The sequence below is a fragment of the Haemorhous mexicanus genome, chromosome 21 (genome assembly GCF_027477595.1).
Source record: "Haemorhous mexicanus isolate bHaeMex1 chromosome 21, bHaeMex1.pri, whole genome shotgun sequence".
Classification (NCBI taxonomy): Eukaryota; Metazoa; Chordata; class Aves; order Passeriformes; family Fringillidae; genus Haemorhous; species Haemorhous mexicanus.
In genome coordinates this window covers 1,539,780-1,556,752 of record NC_082361.1, presented here as the reverse complement: position 1 = coordinate 1,556,752, position 16,973 = coordinate 1,539,780, and the positions used below count along the sequence as shown (strand labels likewise).

The 16,973-nt window shown below is 45.7% G+C and overlaps 2 protein-coding genes across 2 annotated transcripts in view; both read left to right on the top strand.

Moving 5' to 3' along the window:
• RABGAP1 (RAB GTPase activating protein 1) overlaps positions 1-16,973 on the top strand; it is a 60,874-nt gene that overhangs the window by 28,201 nt on the left and 15,700 nt on the right. The window contains exons 14-15 of the mRNA XM_059865469.1: positions 15,347-15,460; positions 16,180-16,254. Of these exons, the coding sequence (XP_059721452.1) occupies positions 15,347-15,460; positions 16,180-16,254 (189 nt within the window). The remainder of the gene's footprint in view (positions 1-15,346; positions 15,461-16,179; positions 16,255-16,973) is intronic.
• Positions 947-11,753, top strand: GPR21 (G protein-coupled receptor 21). The gene is made up of 2 exons (XM_059865193.1): positions 947-1,026; positions 1,393-11,753. Exon 2 carries the CDS (start codon positions 1,761-1,763, stop codon positions 2,805-2,807), a length of 1,047 nt encoding a protein of 348 aa, XP_059721176.1. The 5' UTR covers positions 947-1,026; positions 1,393-1,760; the 3' UTR covers positions 2,808-11,753.

The following is a 16,973-nucleotide window of genomic DNA, read 5'->3' as shown; positions in this document are numbered from 1 at the left end:
GGTTTTTTGCTGGTTTGATCTATTCAAATACAAATTCCTGTATCTAGGGCTTGCCCTAAGCGGTGGCAGTGGAGCAATCCGGTGTCACGGTCAGAGAATGAGCTCCCACATACCTGGGAACATGTTTTCCAGCCTGTCAGTTGAAGCTCTTGACAAACAATAACAAGAGCTGTACCTTGTTATGCTTCTCTGCCTTCAAAGAGGTTTTTCTGGTTAAATAGTGAGATGGTATTAACTTAGGGTGTGAATCCAAGTTTAAGTGCTGTGCTTTGAATCTCTCTCGTGTTTGCTGGCTGGAATGTCGCTGGGTTTTCTGCTTCGGTGCCCGATGTCAGGGACAGCGGTGCCTTTGCGTTCTGTGTGTGTCTCTGTGTATGGAGGGAGGTGCCTGCCTACCTGGAGCAGCATCTGGATTAATGGTGGGACATCGTTCTCGGCTTTGCCCTTGGTTTCAGGTGTCTCCTGTGAGCAGCACACAGTACACCTAGGAAAGGCACGTTTATTCCAGAATAGGTATTTGGCCAAAAGGGCTGGGATGGAAAAGCCTTTAAGTGACGACGAACCGCGTGAATTCAGGGCGGTGATGGACGGCTGGCGCTCGCCGTGCAGGGTGCGGGAGGAGGAGCGGGCTGCGCGCTGGGTGTGTGTCCCTGCGGCACCGGCGGCGCGGGGACGGCAGGGCCAGGACCCGCGTGCGCTGCCGGGGCGGCGGGGTCGCGCCGGGTGAGGCTCCCACCGCCACCGGCCGCCCGTGGATCCGCCTCGCCGAGCGCCCCCGGAGCGCCAACCCGCCTTCCCGAGGCTGCGGCCGGCGCTGCCCGGCTCCCTGCGCGCTGGGGCGGGCGGATGGGGGCCGGGGCTGCGGCCCCGCTCCCCGCCGGGTCCCCGCCGCGCCGCGCCCTCCCCCGCGCTCCCGCCGCCTCCCTCCCCTTCCTCCCGCCTCCCCGCCCCCGGCTCCGCATCGCCGCGGCCGGAGCGCACGCCGCCCGCCCGAGGATGCTCCGCGCTTTTGTTCCCCCGCCGCAGGTAGGGCCGGGGCGGCGGGGCCGGGCTGGCCCCGGGCCGGGCGGGGGGCAGCGGGGCGGCGGCGGGGCCGGGGCGGCGACGGCGGGGCCGGGAGAGGCGGCGAACAAAAGCGCCGTGCAAAATGGAGCCAGCGGAGAAGGGCTGGACCCCCGCCCTCCCCGCCGCGCATCCCCCCGCCCGGCTGCCGGGGCTCCGGGGAGGCGGCATCGCCTCCCGCTGCCGCCGGCGGGGCGTGGGGAGGGAGCGGGGCTGGAGCCGGGGCCGACGGGGAGCGCTGAGCAGGGCGTGGGGAAGGAGGGGAGCGGCGGAGGTGGCAGCGCGGGGGAGAGGCGGTTCTGTAAAACACTTTCCCCTTCTCTCTGTCAGCCTTTGGGAGGACTCTCGTCCTGACTCGGTGGAGGTTCCTCTCCCTCTTCCCCCAGCCCCTCATCCCTCCTCGGCGCGGCAGCCCACCCAGGAGGGCATCAGTATCAGCCCTCTCCGGTGCGCCGGGGAAGTTGCTGACATGCCTGCCGCTGGGTCCCGGTGCAGCGGCAGCCGCGGGGAGCCGGATTTAAAGGGGAATTGTGCTGCAGACAATGCACAGCAGCAGCATCTGGAGCAGCCCTGGGGACTGGAGCTCCGGTTTTGACATTGCTGCACACACAGCACCAGCCGCAATGACAGCAGCTGCCTGGAGTGGCTGCAGGCAGCAGGCAGGAGCATGAAGTAGAGAGATCACTGCAGTGCTCAAGATGAACTCCTCTTTGGTTGGCAACCAGAGTGGCCGGCCCTTCTGTCTCCTGGCCATTAGCTATTTGGAGACCATCAATTTTTGCCTCCTGGAAGTGGTTATTATTGTGTTCCTCATGGTGCTGATTATTTCGGGCAACATTATTGTGATATTTGTCTTTCACTGTGCACCTCTGCTGAACCACCACACCACCAGCTACTTCATCCAGACTATGGCGTACGCTGACCTCCTGGTGGGCGTGAGCTGTCTGGTGCCTTCTTTGTCTCTGCTGCACTATCCTATTGTTTTAAGTGAGTCCTTGGTTTGCCAAATCTTTGGTTATGTGGTATCAGTGCTGAAGAGCGTCTCCATGGCCTCCCTGGCCTGCATCAGCATTGACAGATACATTGCCATCACGAAGCCCCTGACCTACAACACACTGGTTACCCCGTGGAGGCTGCGGATCTGCATATTGACCATTTGGCTCTACTCCTGCCTGGTCTTCTTACCCTCCTTTCACTGGGGAAAGCCTGGATATCACGGGGATGTGTTCCAGTGGTGCGCCAACTCCTGGAACACCGACCCCTATTTCACTCTCTTCATTGTGGTGATGCTCTACGCCCCGGCCGCGTTCATCGTCTGCTTCACCTACTTCAACATCTTCCGCATCTGCCAGCAGCACACCAAGGAGATCAACGAGCGGCGCGTGCGCTTCAGCTCGCAGGACGGGGAGGCTGGGGAGGCCCAGCCCTGCCCGGACAAGCGCTATGCCATGGTCCTCTTCCGCATCACCAGCGTCTTCTACATCCTCTGGTTGCCCTACATCATCTATTTCCTGCTGGAGAGCTCCAACGTCTACAGTAACCGCGTGGCGTCCTTCTTGACCACTTGGCTTGCCATTAGCAACAGTTTCTGCAACTGTGTCATTTACAGTCTCTCCAACAGTGTCTTTCAGAAGGGGCTGAAGCGTCTCTCGGGGGCCATCTGTGCCTCGTGTGCTAGACAGAGGGTAGCTAAGGACTCCTCTACCTCTAGGAGCAAAAGATCTTCCAATGGATGTCATGTCTAGGACGCCCATCAGCTGGACTGGGAAGTGCAGGGACAATTGCGTAGATTGCAAAATAACTTAGATACGATTTTAAGATACCCAGATTTGCAAAAAGGTTTCTGAGAAATGCTGCTGACATAGAAGGATCAGGAGCACAAAGCGTTGTGGTTTCACTTTAAAAAATGATGGCTGTGGAGGAGGCTGTGGAGTTTCACCTCCACATTCATTTTAAAGAATAAAGCTGTATCTTGACACTTACCTCTCCAGCTGGTGTGACTGAATGGAGTGGGTGTCTGAGAGCTTCGGCAAAATGTAGTCTTTCTTACAGCTTTACTGGGTTCTTTGGAGATTCGTGCTTCACATGTAAATGATAGATCTGAAGTGGAAATGTCACAGTCTATGGTATATTACAGGGATTTTTTTTAATATATGCCAAAGTATATTGACACAATGTTCCAGCGTCAGAACAGAAGGGGCCAAACAATTTGTTTTTCAGTGCTACCTAGACAGGACTTGTAGAACAGGAGTGAACAATGTGAACATTTCAGTGTGAACTCTGTTAATGAGCCGTGAGTGCAGCGATGTGGTCTGGGCAGTCCCACTCCTAGGGCTGATCTGGCTTCCGTGCCCCGTTTCCCTGGTAGGATGCATGTTTGGATCTGAGTGCGGCATCTGCGTTTTCCTGTTTGTTGTGAAGTAAGAAGAAAAACTTGGATCAGACCAAATTTAGCAGTTAAATAAAATGTGTTTTGATAAGCTAAGAGAAAATACGTGTTGCTTTATGATACCAGAGTTGTGGCAGCCACTCAAGGATGATGCCAACATGTGAAAATTGTTCTCAAACCAGTGGAGAAATGCCGCGGGTTTGTGTGTGGAAATTTTCTCAAGAACAACTTTAAAAATAACATGTCCCCTTTTTTTTTTTTTTTTTTAATCTAAATTCTTCTGATATTTTACATACTGGAACTTAAGGGGAAAGGAAAGAAAACAATTGTCTTCTAAACAGCTAAGGCAACTATGTTGTAAATTTAACTGTAGTATTTGAGTTATTCATAAGTGCACAGAGCTAAATCAGAGACATTTTTCTTTAGCCTTCATGGGATTAAAGATGGTTCAAATATAGCAGGAGCTAAATCCTGTTGGCAAAAGCATATCTGACTGGTCGGACAAAGGCAATATCTTAGGAACCAAATCTCATTGACCACAGCTTGTTCAAGCTAGCCTAGATTAAATGTTTTGAGTACTGTCATGCTGTTAAAAAGGCAGCACGGCCCTCAAATTGTTGAGTTTTTCCTAAAGAATATCCTTGTCTTTTGCCATTTTGGAAATGAAAGTGAACCAAGTATTCCTGTAGTGGCGGATTGCAGTGTCACCCTGTCCCTGGTGCAGGGCTGTCCCTCTGTCTCTCCTGCTCTGAGAGGAGGTTGTGCCCCCGACCATCTGCCCTCTGTGCCCCTCCTTGTGCTTCCCGTCACTGCCTTGGGCTGCTGAGTGGGGAATTCCCTGAACTCCTCTGGTACAGCTGGTGTGCTCTTAGTCACAGTGGGAATGAAAAAAGATAGGGAAAATAATGTGATATTTTTAGAATTGGGGTAATTCTCTTGGCCAAAGGGAAGGCTTTGTTTTTGTTAAATCCTTTCAAGTCTGTGTTGTTCTAGATCAAGATCATATTTTTAATACTCTGCCCTGTCCCTCCTGCAAACTCCCCCCTCCTCTCCACTGTGCTGTGAGCCCTGGCCTCTCCTCTCTCTGCCTTGCCCTGGAGGATTCCAGCTTGTCTCTGCCCCATCACATGCCAGATTGCTACAGCCCAGCCCTGCTGCCCATCCACATTTGCTCCAGTACAGTCTCATGGGGCTGTCAGTGAGGAAATGGGGCAGGAGAGAGAGAGCAGCAGGATGAAGCATTCCTGGCATGGCATGTATTTGTCAGCACTCAATGCTGGTACACTTGAGTTCCTCTCCTGGATGTGTGTGTACCTGTTCAGGGGAGGATGGGGCAGAGCCCCCTGCCACTGCTGCCTCCTTCTGTTGGAGGGCCCTGGGGCAAAGCACTTAAGTGGCATCTTGATCAGCTTCCAGCTATTTCATCCATAGTCAGTCCAAAGCTCTCAAGAGAAACATCCTCTTCAGTTCATCTGAAATTTTAAGAGCACAGGTTTTCTAAACCCTGCTGCCTTCGTGCCACCATTTCTTGCAGTCTGTGGTAAGGAGCAGAGGGGCTTGTGCTGGCTCCTGGCACAGCCTGGGGGTTTGCAGGGGCAATTTTGGTTAGACACAGACTGCCGTGGGGGAGCACAGGCCTGGAGTGACTCACTTGGAAAAGAAGTGGGATAATGAGCTCCTGCACATCCTGGCTGATTGTCTCGAGTGCTCTGTGGGTGTGATGGCAAAGGTGGGCTTGGGGAACAATTCAAGGGCTCTAGTTGCTAATATCAAAGTGTGTGTGTGGTATTTTTGGAACAGCCTCTCAGGTAAACTCCCCGTAGCCTTTCTCTGACTCTTCACCTTATCTGACATCTCCAAGTCTTTGAAATGATGCAGTGTATCACTGAAATAGCATTTGATTGAACTTAATAGAAGAGAAGAATCTGCTGGGGCCTAAAACCCTAGAAATGGCAGCTTCAGTTTTAAGTGAAAGCTGCAAAGCAAAGATTGTTGCTTTAGGGTTTTTTATGGCTAAATAGAGGGTTTAAACAGGAGCATTGTGTGCTAGTTTTTGAAAATTTTGAAAGTTTTTGAAACTGGTAAGGGATGTTAATCATGGCACAGATTTTACTGGAGCTGAAGCAGTTGCTCCTTCAGCCCTGAGCCTGGAATTGCACTTGGAGCATGGTGGCTGATCCAGATGCAGATGCATTCTTGCAGCTGTTGCTGCTTTGCAGCAAAGGTTCAGTTCTAACATTCCTGACAGCCAGGCTGTTTTCAGTTGCCTTACTCATCTCCAAGTCTTCCCCAGCTCAGACATTTCCTGTAAGAGGTGAAAATCAGAATCTGGAAGTCTCTGAGGTAGAAGGATGGAGAGGAGTTGCAGCTGATTGATCATTCAAGTCTCATCCACTGTACAGACACTTTTAGTGTTGCCTCATTAGCTTGGTTTTAGTGTCAAATATTTCTCTTTTTGTCTCTGTTAATTTATTGATATTTGAAAAATTTAAACCACCTTTTTTCCCCTCTTAATTTAATGTTGATGTAGTATGTGTAGTATGTGTTTAGGTTTTTAAAATATTTATAGCATTTGAGTTTGTTGTCTTCAGTGAAATGGCAGGGGGTGAATTCTGTTCACGGTGCCAATGGTGGGAAAACTAATTTTGACAAACATGACTTTGTTTCTCAGCAGTGCATTGAGCACCTTTTGTCATGCACCCAACACAGGCACAGGGGTCCTTGCTAGGAATGGTCAGGCAGCAGATTTTCCAGCTGGATCATTTTCATCCTCCACATCTGAAATGAATCCACTGCTGGCTCTGTTTGTGTCTGGGTGCTTTGGAAATCGGTGGTGAGAGCATTGCACAGATAAATGCCACACTGAGGAGAGGACAGAAATCAAATTGCATCTTCATAAAAATGGGGCTGTGATATGATTAAATGAACTAATTTTGAAGTTCCATCTCAGACTATAAATTTATTTTTTTATTAGAGTTATCTGCCTCACTTTCAAATTAAGCTGCTGGAAGGTTCAATTTGCAAGATGCAATTCAGTGGCTTTTTTTAGTGCCATGGGAAGGATTTCTATACTCCCTGCTTCTCAGAAGATGGTAATTTGCTTCATGTAGAAATCCTTTTTTTTTTTTTTTTTTTTAATATTACTGGAAGTTTAGGTTGTGATTATGTTGTCATTTTCCAAATATACTGGGAAAATAGCTGTGAAATATTATTTTTTTATTATCTCAATCAAGGGATAGTATTTTTAAACTCAGCAGAAATCTTCTGTGTCAAACAAAAGTTTTGCTATTATCTACTGTTAATTTTTTTATTAAATGTCACCAGTTTTTACAGTCTTTATTTGTTGTTGGGGAGTTTGTTTTTAGGCTTTTTATCACTCAGAAATATGTTTCTACTACTTGGAATTCTGACATGGCTCAGTGTCAGAGGGCCAAGGGGCAGTTTTGGATATTTGTCACAAGTCTTTGACAGGAAGAAGGGGTACAAAGTACTGAGGCACTGAGAATTGCAGGAGACAGAGAATTCCCAATGGCATTGTTCCCTCCCTCTCATATAAACACTCTGTGTGTGAGAACCCTAAATTTCAGTTGGTCTGTTCTGAAAAAAGACACTTCCAAGGCCTGGATGTGATATGAGATGGAAACATTCGGAGTGCAAATTCAACATGGAGATTTTTTGCCATTTATCATGGTGTTCCCAAGTGCTGTGATTATCAAGGCAGTAACTCCATGAGTCAGGAAGTCTGAAATATTTCAGTCTGATCTTACGTCACATCAGGGTCTGAACTTGACAGAACTTCTAAGTCAGGTTGGTGCTTTAAAAAATACTTCTTAGGAGCCAGTATGTGAGCACAGGAATCTGCCTTCAGACTGTACAAACAAAAGACCCTTCTAAAAATCTTCCAATAATCTGTCTTTAGGTAATTTAATAAGAGGAGGTGGAGGTTTTGGAAGGCTTTTTTTTTTTTTTTTTTTCTGTTTTAGCACGTGTTTGGTTCTGAGTTTTTGAAGCACCTGCTGAAACTTTTGCCTGACTTGGCCCTTATTTTATTGCTTGGTTTAGAATTGTTTCTTCTTCCCTTCCATGACTTTGCAGAATACAGCACATCCTTCCCCGGGTGTCATTCAAGATAAACCTCAGATTTTAATCCAAGTTTATCCAAGTGTTATCTTTAATATTCCCTATACAGGGGCCCCATTCTGTGTATGGGGCTGTGGCCAGGCCAGGCTGGGGAGACTGCAGCTGGTCAGGCTTCACAGACTGTCTCCATCAAAGCAAACAGCCCCTCTTTTGGGGCTGGGAGAATGGCCCATTTTCACTGCAGAGAAATGTGTTCTCCTGCCTTCTGAGCTGGTGTCTTACTTCCAGTGTGTGTTTCCATTATTGCCTGTGCTTTGCAGAGGTACTGCTTCCAAAGATGTTTCTGCACATAAGCAAAGGCATTTAATTCTAAAGGTATGGTTTTGGAAAGGGATAGGTCTTGAATATTAATATTTATTAAGTGTAGGACCAGGTGCTGTTGTGTTCAGAGAAAGAAACTGAAAGTCTGAAAGTTGTGGTTGATGGGAACAAAGACAGGAAACCTGCTGGAGATGGGTCAAAACAATGGAGTATTGAATGTGGGTCGTTTTCTTTACAATACACACTTTTAGATATGGAGTTTAACCTTCTTGCTTTGGCTTTGCTGCTCCCTGGAGGCAGCTCCTCTGAGCCTGAGGTCCCCCACACCCAGCCCAAGGGATTCCCTGCAGACCTGGGGTGATGATCAGCCCCTCATTTGAGTTCAGGTCACGTCAGTCCGTGTCCTGTTGTCTGTCTGAGGTGTTCCAGCCACAGGCAGTTAATCTGATGGGATATACTTTGGTCAGCTCTTCAGTTTTTTCCCTGTGACGTTGCTTTCTAGACAGGTGAATTGTTTGTTTATAGAGGCAGCTTCCCTGGGCTGATCACAGGATGTGCAGGCTCTGCTCCAGGAGAGCCCAGGAGGCACCAGGTCCCGTTGGTGGCTTGGGAACCAGCAGCTTTATTGGCTCAGAAGTTGTAAGAAGTGCTGAGTGGATGCACATTGCATGAGATGATGCTTAGAGTAGGGGTTTAGAGAGACACCCATGTTTGGAAGGAGGGGATTGGGGAAGGCTCCACCTGCCTGTGTGGGAGGCCTGAGCTGCAGCCCAGGGGGCTGGGACAGAGCAGGCACTCCAGACTCTGTTCTGACTTCCATTTATGAATTTGTGAGATGAGGATAGCAATTCTGTAATTCAAAGCTTTGGCTTCTTTCTGATGGTCATTACAGGACATCCTTCCATTAAAAGGTGAAATAAATTGGAGTGGCTCCTCATGAAGATGAACTCAAACCTTGCTGTGCATATGGGAGTCATTCTCAGTGTTACACAGAGCACGTGAACCAGGCAATCAAATGCTTAACAAACCAAGTCATTACTTTTATGGTAAATTGAAAAAAGTTCTTCTGGGATTTCAACTGTAAATGAATCCTTGAAAATCAATAATTAGATTAGTAAAGGATGACGTTTTAATGTGCTGGCATGAATATAGAGGGATTTGTCAGGGGAAGCAAAACCAGACTTTGCACTAAAGTGGCTTAAGTATATTTATAGTGCTAGTGATTCTGTGTGTGTGTGGGATCTTTGGACTATTTTAATATAATGTAAGGCTTTGAGCTTTAGCAAACTCAAGTTGCTCGTTTTATGAAGTTACATTAGTACCACACTGTGAAGTATTTTTAGATATTAGCATTACTGAGTATGAAAAGTATTTCATAAAAACATTTTTTAAAACGTTTTCTGTAGATGCTGTCGAATGAATTGATGTTTAGTGTACAAAGAAATAAAACCTGAGGGCTGTTAGGTACCTGTATGTCTCTGATCACCTCGGTTTTTGAGGGGTTAGGTATTTCTTGAGGTTAAATTGTCATTGAAACCTACTGAAAATACTGGTGCAGTTAATCCTTTCAGAGAACAGAAAGCAGCATTACCTCCAGCCACGCTTTTGAAGTGTCTGAAAGGATTTGCAATCGTTGTATTGTCTTGACAGACTCATGTCTTTAGAAATGCTGTACAGCACAGTCTTTTGCAAGTTCCTATGCTGATACATTTCTCTCCATATGTAACCTTTGAAATCTAGTTTCTATTGTAATTCTAGCATGTAAACACTAGATTCAATTTTGTATTCCTCTAATGAATGCAACAGGATGGAAACACGTTTGCAATTGCTAATGATGAGCTTTTTTACTGTTCTTAATACTCGTGGGTATGTCTTTTCTTCAGGGATTTCAGAGCTGTATTCGTACCTTTTTAAATTGTTTTTTTCACATGCTGTTTACAATTAAACCACGAGCATGGGAGGCTGTGAGTGCATGTGCTTTTAGGTTGCTTTGCTGAATGAAATGCAGTGGAGTGATCTTACTTTAAAAGCTCTCTGTTGTCCAGAGAGGCCGTGGCTGCCCCTGGATCCCTGGAAGTGCCCAGGGCCAGGCTAGAGGGGGCTTGGAGCAACCTGGGAGCGTGGAAGGTGTCCCTGCCATGGCAGGGGGTGGAACTGGATGGGCTTTCAGGTCCATTCCAACCCAAACCATTCCACGGCTCTGTGATGCTCGTTTTTCCTTGTGTCCCGCCTGTCTCCTTGCACCTTTCACAGTACCTGGTACAGCAGAAGCCACCAGTGGGGTTATCCTGGTGTGTCCTGTGGAGATCTGACATTGTCAGAGGTTGTTTTGAGGAGTTTTGTTTGGGAGACAATCCAGCTCCTTACACAAGCAGTGTTCCAGCTGCTGGTTTTTTCCTGAATGCAGTGACAGGCCAAGAGTAGATGGAATCACAGGTGAGAATGTGGATGTGTGTGTTTGTAAGAACTTGTGCACCTTTTAATGCTGGAAATCGTTTTGTATTAAAGGATGAGAAAGAGCTGGGAGTGTGGAACCCCTGGTAGGAAGAACTGTGGGGAAACCTGCACCAAAGCAGATGAGAAAAGCAGACAGGTGAATCAGAGGCAGTCTGACCCTCGAGACTCTGGTGCTGGTTTAGTTCTGACACAGTGGGGACTGTCTGGGTGGGCTCCTCCATGGCCCTTGGCTCTGCTGGGTCTGCTCTGCCTCAGCCAAGGCAGCTGAGGAAGAGTTATGCTGGGGCTCCAGAACTGCCTGTTTTGTGCCAACTCAGAACTGTTGCTGAAGTACAGGGGAGAGGGGTTCTTCCACCCCATGGTTCTAATAGACATTTCTGTAGCTGATTTTTCAACTAAGACTAATAATAAGAAAAACTACAGTTGAGCCAAAAATGACAAATGTTACTGACTTAAAATAATACTTGCATATTTTTAATTATTAAATGGAATTAGATAAATTGGAAGCATGTAAATATCTGATTCTAAATCTTTGCATAATTATTTCCAAGAGGTAATTTTGCTAAGAGCTATTAAAACTCCAAGAAATGTATTATTCCCTTTTGAGATGGTGTGTACCCCAGCTGTGTCATACATCTCTTGGCTTGTTTCCTTTTTGCTGTAGATGTACATACATATATATATCTGTGTGCTGTGCAGTTGCACAGTCACTGCCATGCTAAATTGATTGCTTTCCAGTGAGTAGATCTGTGTGTTTTACATGTGTGTGTATGTATCCCCAAAGAAGCAGTTTACCAGGGCAGTGGCTGTACACTCACAGAGTTTAGGGCTTTGTACAATATGTAATTTTAAGAATGTCAATGTGGTTCTTAGCGGATTTTATAAACACTTTTCTGACTCTGTTATCAGCACTTCCCATCCTACCAGAAACTGCACATTTTTCAGTGATTGTTCCACTGGTTACATTTTTGTCTGCCATTTGTTCTGGATTGATGTAATCTTGATACTACTAAAATTTCAAGGGCTGTTGACGCATTTCACATAGCCTGGGATTGCCTGTTCTCCAAATATATGGATCATGCATCAACAGTACTAAGTAGCCTTACTGTTTTGCCTAAAAGCCTAGCTAATTTATTTAATATTCTCTCTTTAAAGAGAGGTCTCTGGAAGGGGTGGCATATTTTAGGATGCTCCTTCTCTTTAAAGGGAAACTCAGAATTGACTAGCAGTACTTGTTGATCAGTGATATTATTGTAGCCAAAGGATGCATGGGTGGTTTAATAGGAAGTTTTTGCTTCAAGTTTCTTGATGAAATGTAGTGTTCTACAGAGCTGTGTGAAGAGTGTAGTTTTTTATTCTGAAATGCACTTGTACACTTTATTTGAAAGGTCTGAATGGATCATAAATACATTTAAGAAATAAATGATAATGTCACATGTTTTCATGGCTTGTCTGGGATGACTTTTCTCTTACTGTGCTGCTAAAGGTGTGTTCCTTGGCACTGGGTGGGGCTTTCCCCCTTATCTCCATTGCTCTGAATAGTCTTGGAGTGGGTGCAGGGGCAGGAGAAGCTTCCAGCCTGGCTGGTGTTTGTGCTTTATCCATACATGCTGCAGGGCACTGTAGGCAAACTCCTCGCTTTAATTTTCCTGTGGGAAACTTGAGCCCTAAAAGGAAACGAACAGAGCGAAAGGGCTGGATATCACAAGGGATTCACTTTTATTTTTAGAATTGCACTATATTGCCATATTTGGCCTGAAACTATGCTGTATCAATGCACTATTGTATCCAATTGCAGTGTCTAACCAGTCCAAATTTGTCTAACTTATTCAGGTTTTTTCTACAAATACTTCTTAGCTGTGAATGCTCTGGGCAAGTGCTGACTCTAGGTAACACCTTCTGCAGGCAGCATTCCTTGTGGGAAGTTAACAAGTACATTACTCTGAAACTGTGCTTTGTGTCACTTCCTCGAGGTCTCAGTAACAGGTGTAATTCCTCCTACCAAAACCTTCTCCAGCGGTTTGGACAAAAACAAATGCAGGAAGTGCACTCTGTGTAAAAATGAATGTAAGCATTGCTTAATAAAAGTAATTATGGGAATGCCAGCAGCCTGCAAAATAGACCTGGTGGCACAGGATCCTGCTAATGCTGAAAATAGCTGTCAAAATACCATTTAATGTATTTGAATGTACTTAAAATGTACAGATCTGCTCAAAATAACTTATCCCCATCGGGTAATCTTACCCCTGCTGCTGCCCACGAAGCTGCACAGAATTTTGGCTCTCTCTGCGTGTTGGATCTGCTGGAATCTGTCCCTGGCTTGGTGCACTCCAGGGTGGCTTGTCCATGCCTTGCAGCAACACACCACGTGCTGGTCCCACCCTGGCAAAGCAAGGAAAATTCCAGTGGTGGACTGAGACTCCAGACCCTTCCCACAGTAATCTCTGACCATGTGGCAGAATTCTTGCAGTCAGTGGGACCTTCCTAAGGAGTAACTGGAATGTGGAAATGGATGTGGCAAGAGTGAGAGTCAGGCCCAGTTTGGGCTGGTGGTGGGTGTGTCAGATAACTCAGCAGGGAGCAAAATTCCACAGTTGGAATCGTTCTAGGGGTTGGGGCAGGGGGAATCTAAAGTTTGGTCCCCTTGAATTTCTCCATTTTGGTGGTGGTTCTGAAGCCAGCCTGGGTCCAGGTCAGGGTTGTTTTACACCCCAGGGGATTTTCTCCAGGAGCCTGTTGTGACGAGAGCTGATCTTTGGGTGATGAGCCATTTCCAGCAGGCAGCTTCCTCTGTTCTCTGGAGGTTTCTTGTTTCATTTTTTTCATCACAAATCTTGTCCTTTAGCAATTCTTTGCTGCAGCTTCTTCATCCTCTTGGGTTTATGTAGTGGATTAGGAGGAATAAACCTGAGCTGCTGAAAACTGCAAGTAGATCAGTCCCAGGAAGAGGGAACTCCAACTCTTCCATGTCTTTAATTGTGCCTTAAGCTACAGAAGAATCTTCTAAAGTAACACAGTCTCAGTCTGAATATGTGTATCAAGGCTGTAACTGCATGACACGGTTTGCAGATCCTAAGATGCTCCCTGCAAGATCATGAAAATGCATGGAAATTATTTTTTAAATGTGTCAGGTTTAAGAGGTGGGAACCAATATGCTTTTATATGCAGCCTGACAGAATAAATGGGCTTTTCTCAGCTGGACTGCATCCTGGTTTCCATAATTACCCATGTAGTTTTGTTTAAATCAACTGGAGAGGAAGGTTTCAATATAAGTCCCTTAATATTTTAAAGTGTATAAAAGAGGGGAGGAAGGGCCTGAGCATCTACATTTTCCTGCTTTCCTTCAGAGCAGCAAACTGTTATGAGAATTTTAATCTTCACTACACTTGCCTCAGTTCTCATGGCTGGTTTCCACTCTGTTTTCTTTATTACTTTCTTTTTCTTCCTGTCATTCTTAGCTTTCTATTTTTCAATCCCAGTTTGTGAAGGGTGTGGGTTCAGAAGGGTTTCCTTCAGTTCCCAGTCCCCTGAAAGCATGAGAAATTGCCCATTGAGCCAATTCTCACAGCAAGGTATAAAAATAGGAGTAAAGAAAAGGTTACACAATGCTTGGATTGCAGCAGTTTGTACTAATGGGGAGATTTCAAAGCCATGGCTTGAAAAACATTTTTTAAACCTTATCATTTCCGTTGATTTTTCTCTTCCCAAGCTGTGTTTCAGCTGCAGGAACTCCCGTTGGATTGCTTGAGGAATTGTGCTGAGGCACAGGAGTCAAGAGCCGAGCAAGTCACGCAAAGCCAGAGAGGCCACTAATTAGTTCTCTTTAGCCATAGTGAGTGATTCGTTTGAGAATCCTCTCTTAAGAGTTTCCAGCCAGATGCTTTTGTCTCTGCTGTTCAATAAGTGGATTAGAAGGCAAGTGGATTTGAGATTATTTTGCCATTGCAGCAGAACCCAGGCGACTCTCAGGAAAGGCACTTGTGCAGCACCACAGATGCTGCTGGCAGTGGCCAGAACCTGTGCTCCTGGGAGTGATTCACTGGAATTCAGTCTTGCAAGCTTGTCAGAAACTAGAAGTTAGCACTAAGTCTGTATTCACATGTTGAAAGTTTGCAGAATGGTTTCTGAGCTTTGTCTTTCCCTGCTTGCAAACAGCCAGCCATTAGCATGATTGTCTTTGACTTAAAAGGTGTTTATTTATATGAAATTTATTGAGCATTGGATTTTGTTTGTTTCTAATTTCCTCATAATGAGATAGACCTCTTTACCAGTTAATTATTATCAAATTGGAATGCTGAACAGTACTTTTGATATAATTTCCAAAACAATCTGCTCTTGATTTTAATGGCAGCATAATGCTTTCTTTCCTAATGAAATGTCTGTGTTAAGCCCCAGAGAGGAGCATTAACCTTGGATTAAAATCAGAAGAGAAATGAAGCACACTGAAAATGAAGCACACTGTGGTAATTTTGTTGTTGTTGTTGTTGTTGTTTGAAAAATAATTTTGTGAAGAAAAAGAACTACAAGCTGTATTGAATGTTCCTTACACTGATTACATTGTGTGTTTTTTTACCATCTTTTACTTCTAACCTTTTTCCATTTGCCTAGCAGAAACATGAGGTTTTTTTGATAGATTAAACCCCTTTTTTTTTTTTACTGTTCAGCTTTCCAAATGTCCAAGGCATCTGAAACTGATGGTGTCAGGGTGATGTAGAGAACAAAGTTCCATCTTCCTCATGCTGAAATCCTAGCTCACACAGGACCTGTCCCTGCATTCCCTTGTGTTTTCCTCTGTGACACTCCCCAGGCTCATACCCATCTGTTTTCTCTCATTGAGTTCTGGGGGATGAGGAGTGGTTCCTCAAGCTGAACCTCAGGGACAGCATTTTGGACAGCTGCTGCTTACAGCTGGGACTCCTGCAGTTGTGGGATACCAGGAGTGTGCCTGGGCAGTGCTGGCATCCAGGAATCTCTGAAGGATGGCTGCATCTGCACTGCCCTGGGTTTAATTTGCATGTTCTTTTCTTTTTCTGGTAGGAGTCTCCACAAGACAGTGCCATCACCCGAGACATCAATCGAACGTTCCCTGCTCACGATTATTTCAAAGACACTGGGGGAGATGGCCAGGACTCCCTGTACAAAATATGCAAGGTATTCTTTCACTTCTTCTGGGCTGCTTTTGGTAACTTGTATTCAGCATCATCAGCAGTGTGACTGTTGGCTGAGAAGAAGGGGGATGTGTTAGCATTGTCTGTCGTGCAGACAGCCTCTGGCACCAGGCTCAGGCTCTTCCCCATGGTAGCTGTTGGGCTGTCTCTGGTTATTCACACAGCAGACCTAAAGCCCTCCCAGATTTCTCTGCTCTGAAGTGTTTGGTGCAAAGACTTCACATCATTCCTGACCTGTCAGCCTGGATCAAGCTGGACAAATTATGTAACTGGAGATGAGTGTGTACCTCCATAAAGGTTATAAAGCCATAGGCATGCACTGAAGCTGATTATTAAAAGGAGGAAATAAGCAAAAATTAACAGCTCAGTGTATTCAGGTGTCTCAGCTGGAATGGTTTAAGCTTCCAGCACTTTCTTTTGAATTTCTAGGGTTTCTTCCTCTTCCTAACATCCCTGTGGGACCTATTTAGAGATAAAAGCCCTCAGATAAGTGGTTGCAGCAGCGTTGGTGCATTACTGAAGCCAGCCACTGCCTCTGTCTATCCCAGTTTGGTTGTCATACAGATTTTCCCTTTGTTGGAATGACAATGGCTGCACTCCATCCATGGAAATCGTATGGAGCTCTGTTCAATGCACTGTTCTGTTTTATTTGTGTTTGTTGTCTTGAGACAGGTACCAGTAAAGTCTTGATTCCTCTTTTAGGCCTACTCTGTGTATGATGAGGAGATTGGCTACTGCCAAGGCCAGTCGTTCCTGGCTGCTGTGCTGCTGTTACATGTAAGTGGTGCCTTTACCCTCAGCTGTTTCAGACTTCACAATAAATACTGCTCCAGTTGTCTAGAACAGACTTCTGAGCTAACAGGGCACACATCCACTTAAATGTTGGTTGTTAATGAAGTGATTTTAAACAGGGAGGAGTACATTGTTTCAAACTTGCTGTGGTGTTTGTAAGGACTCAGTGTTCATGCCCTTGTGTTCCTGTACAGGGACCCCTTCCATTCAGGCTTGCACTCATGAGCAGTAGTAGGCATGGAATTTGTGTATAAGACAACACTGTAAATGTTTTTGTTGCAGGGTTTCAAGGTCAGATTTTAGCTTTTTTTAAGATGTTTCTATTGGAATCAGTCAGAACTACAGCTGGTGTTTCCATGTCCTGTGCACACAGAGGAGGATTTAGGACTCTGAAGGGATGTCAGTTCACTGGGTCTCAGTGCAGGCTGTGCTGCCTGGGGGCTGTTGTCCTGAAGGTCTTTGTGCTTCTTGCTTTGAGAGGTTAGGGAAGGATACAATAATACCTTCATATTTTTAAAAGAAACTGTATTATGCTTTCTTAAACTTAATTGCTGTTGATAGAAGTGATCTCATCAGTGTAATATCCTTTAATTGCTGGTGTGTTCAGAAGCTAGAGAGAGATTTATGGTTCTCAGGAGCAAAAGTTTTAGATCCACTCAGGCTTGGGAAATACAAGAGCATTACAAATCTGTATTTGTATATTT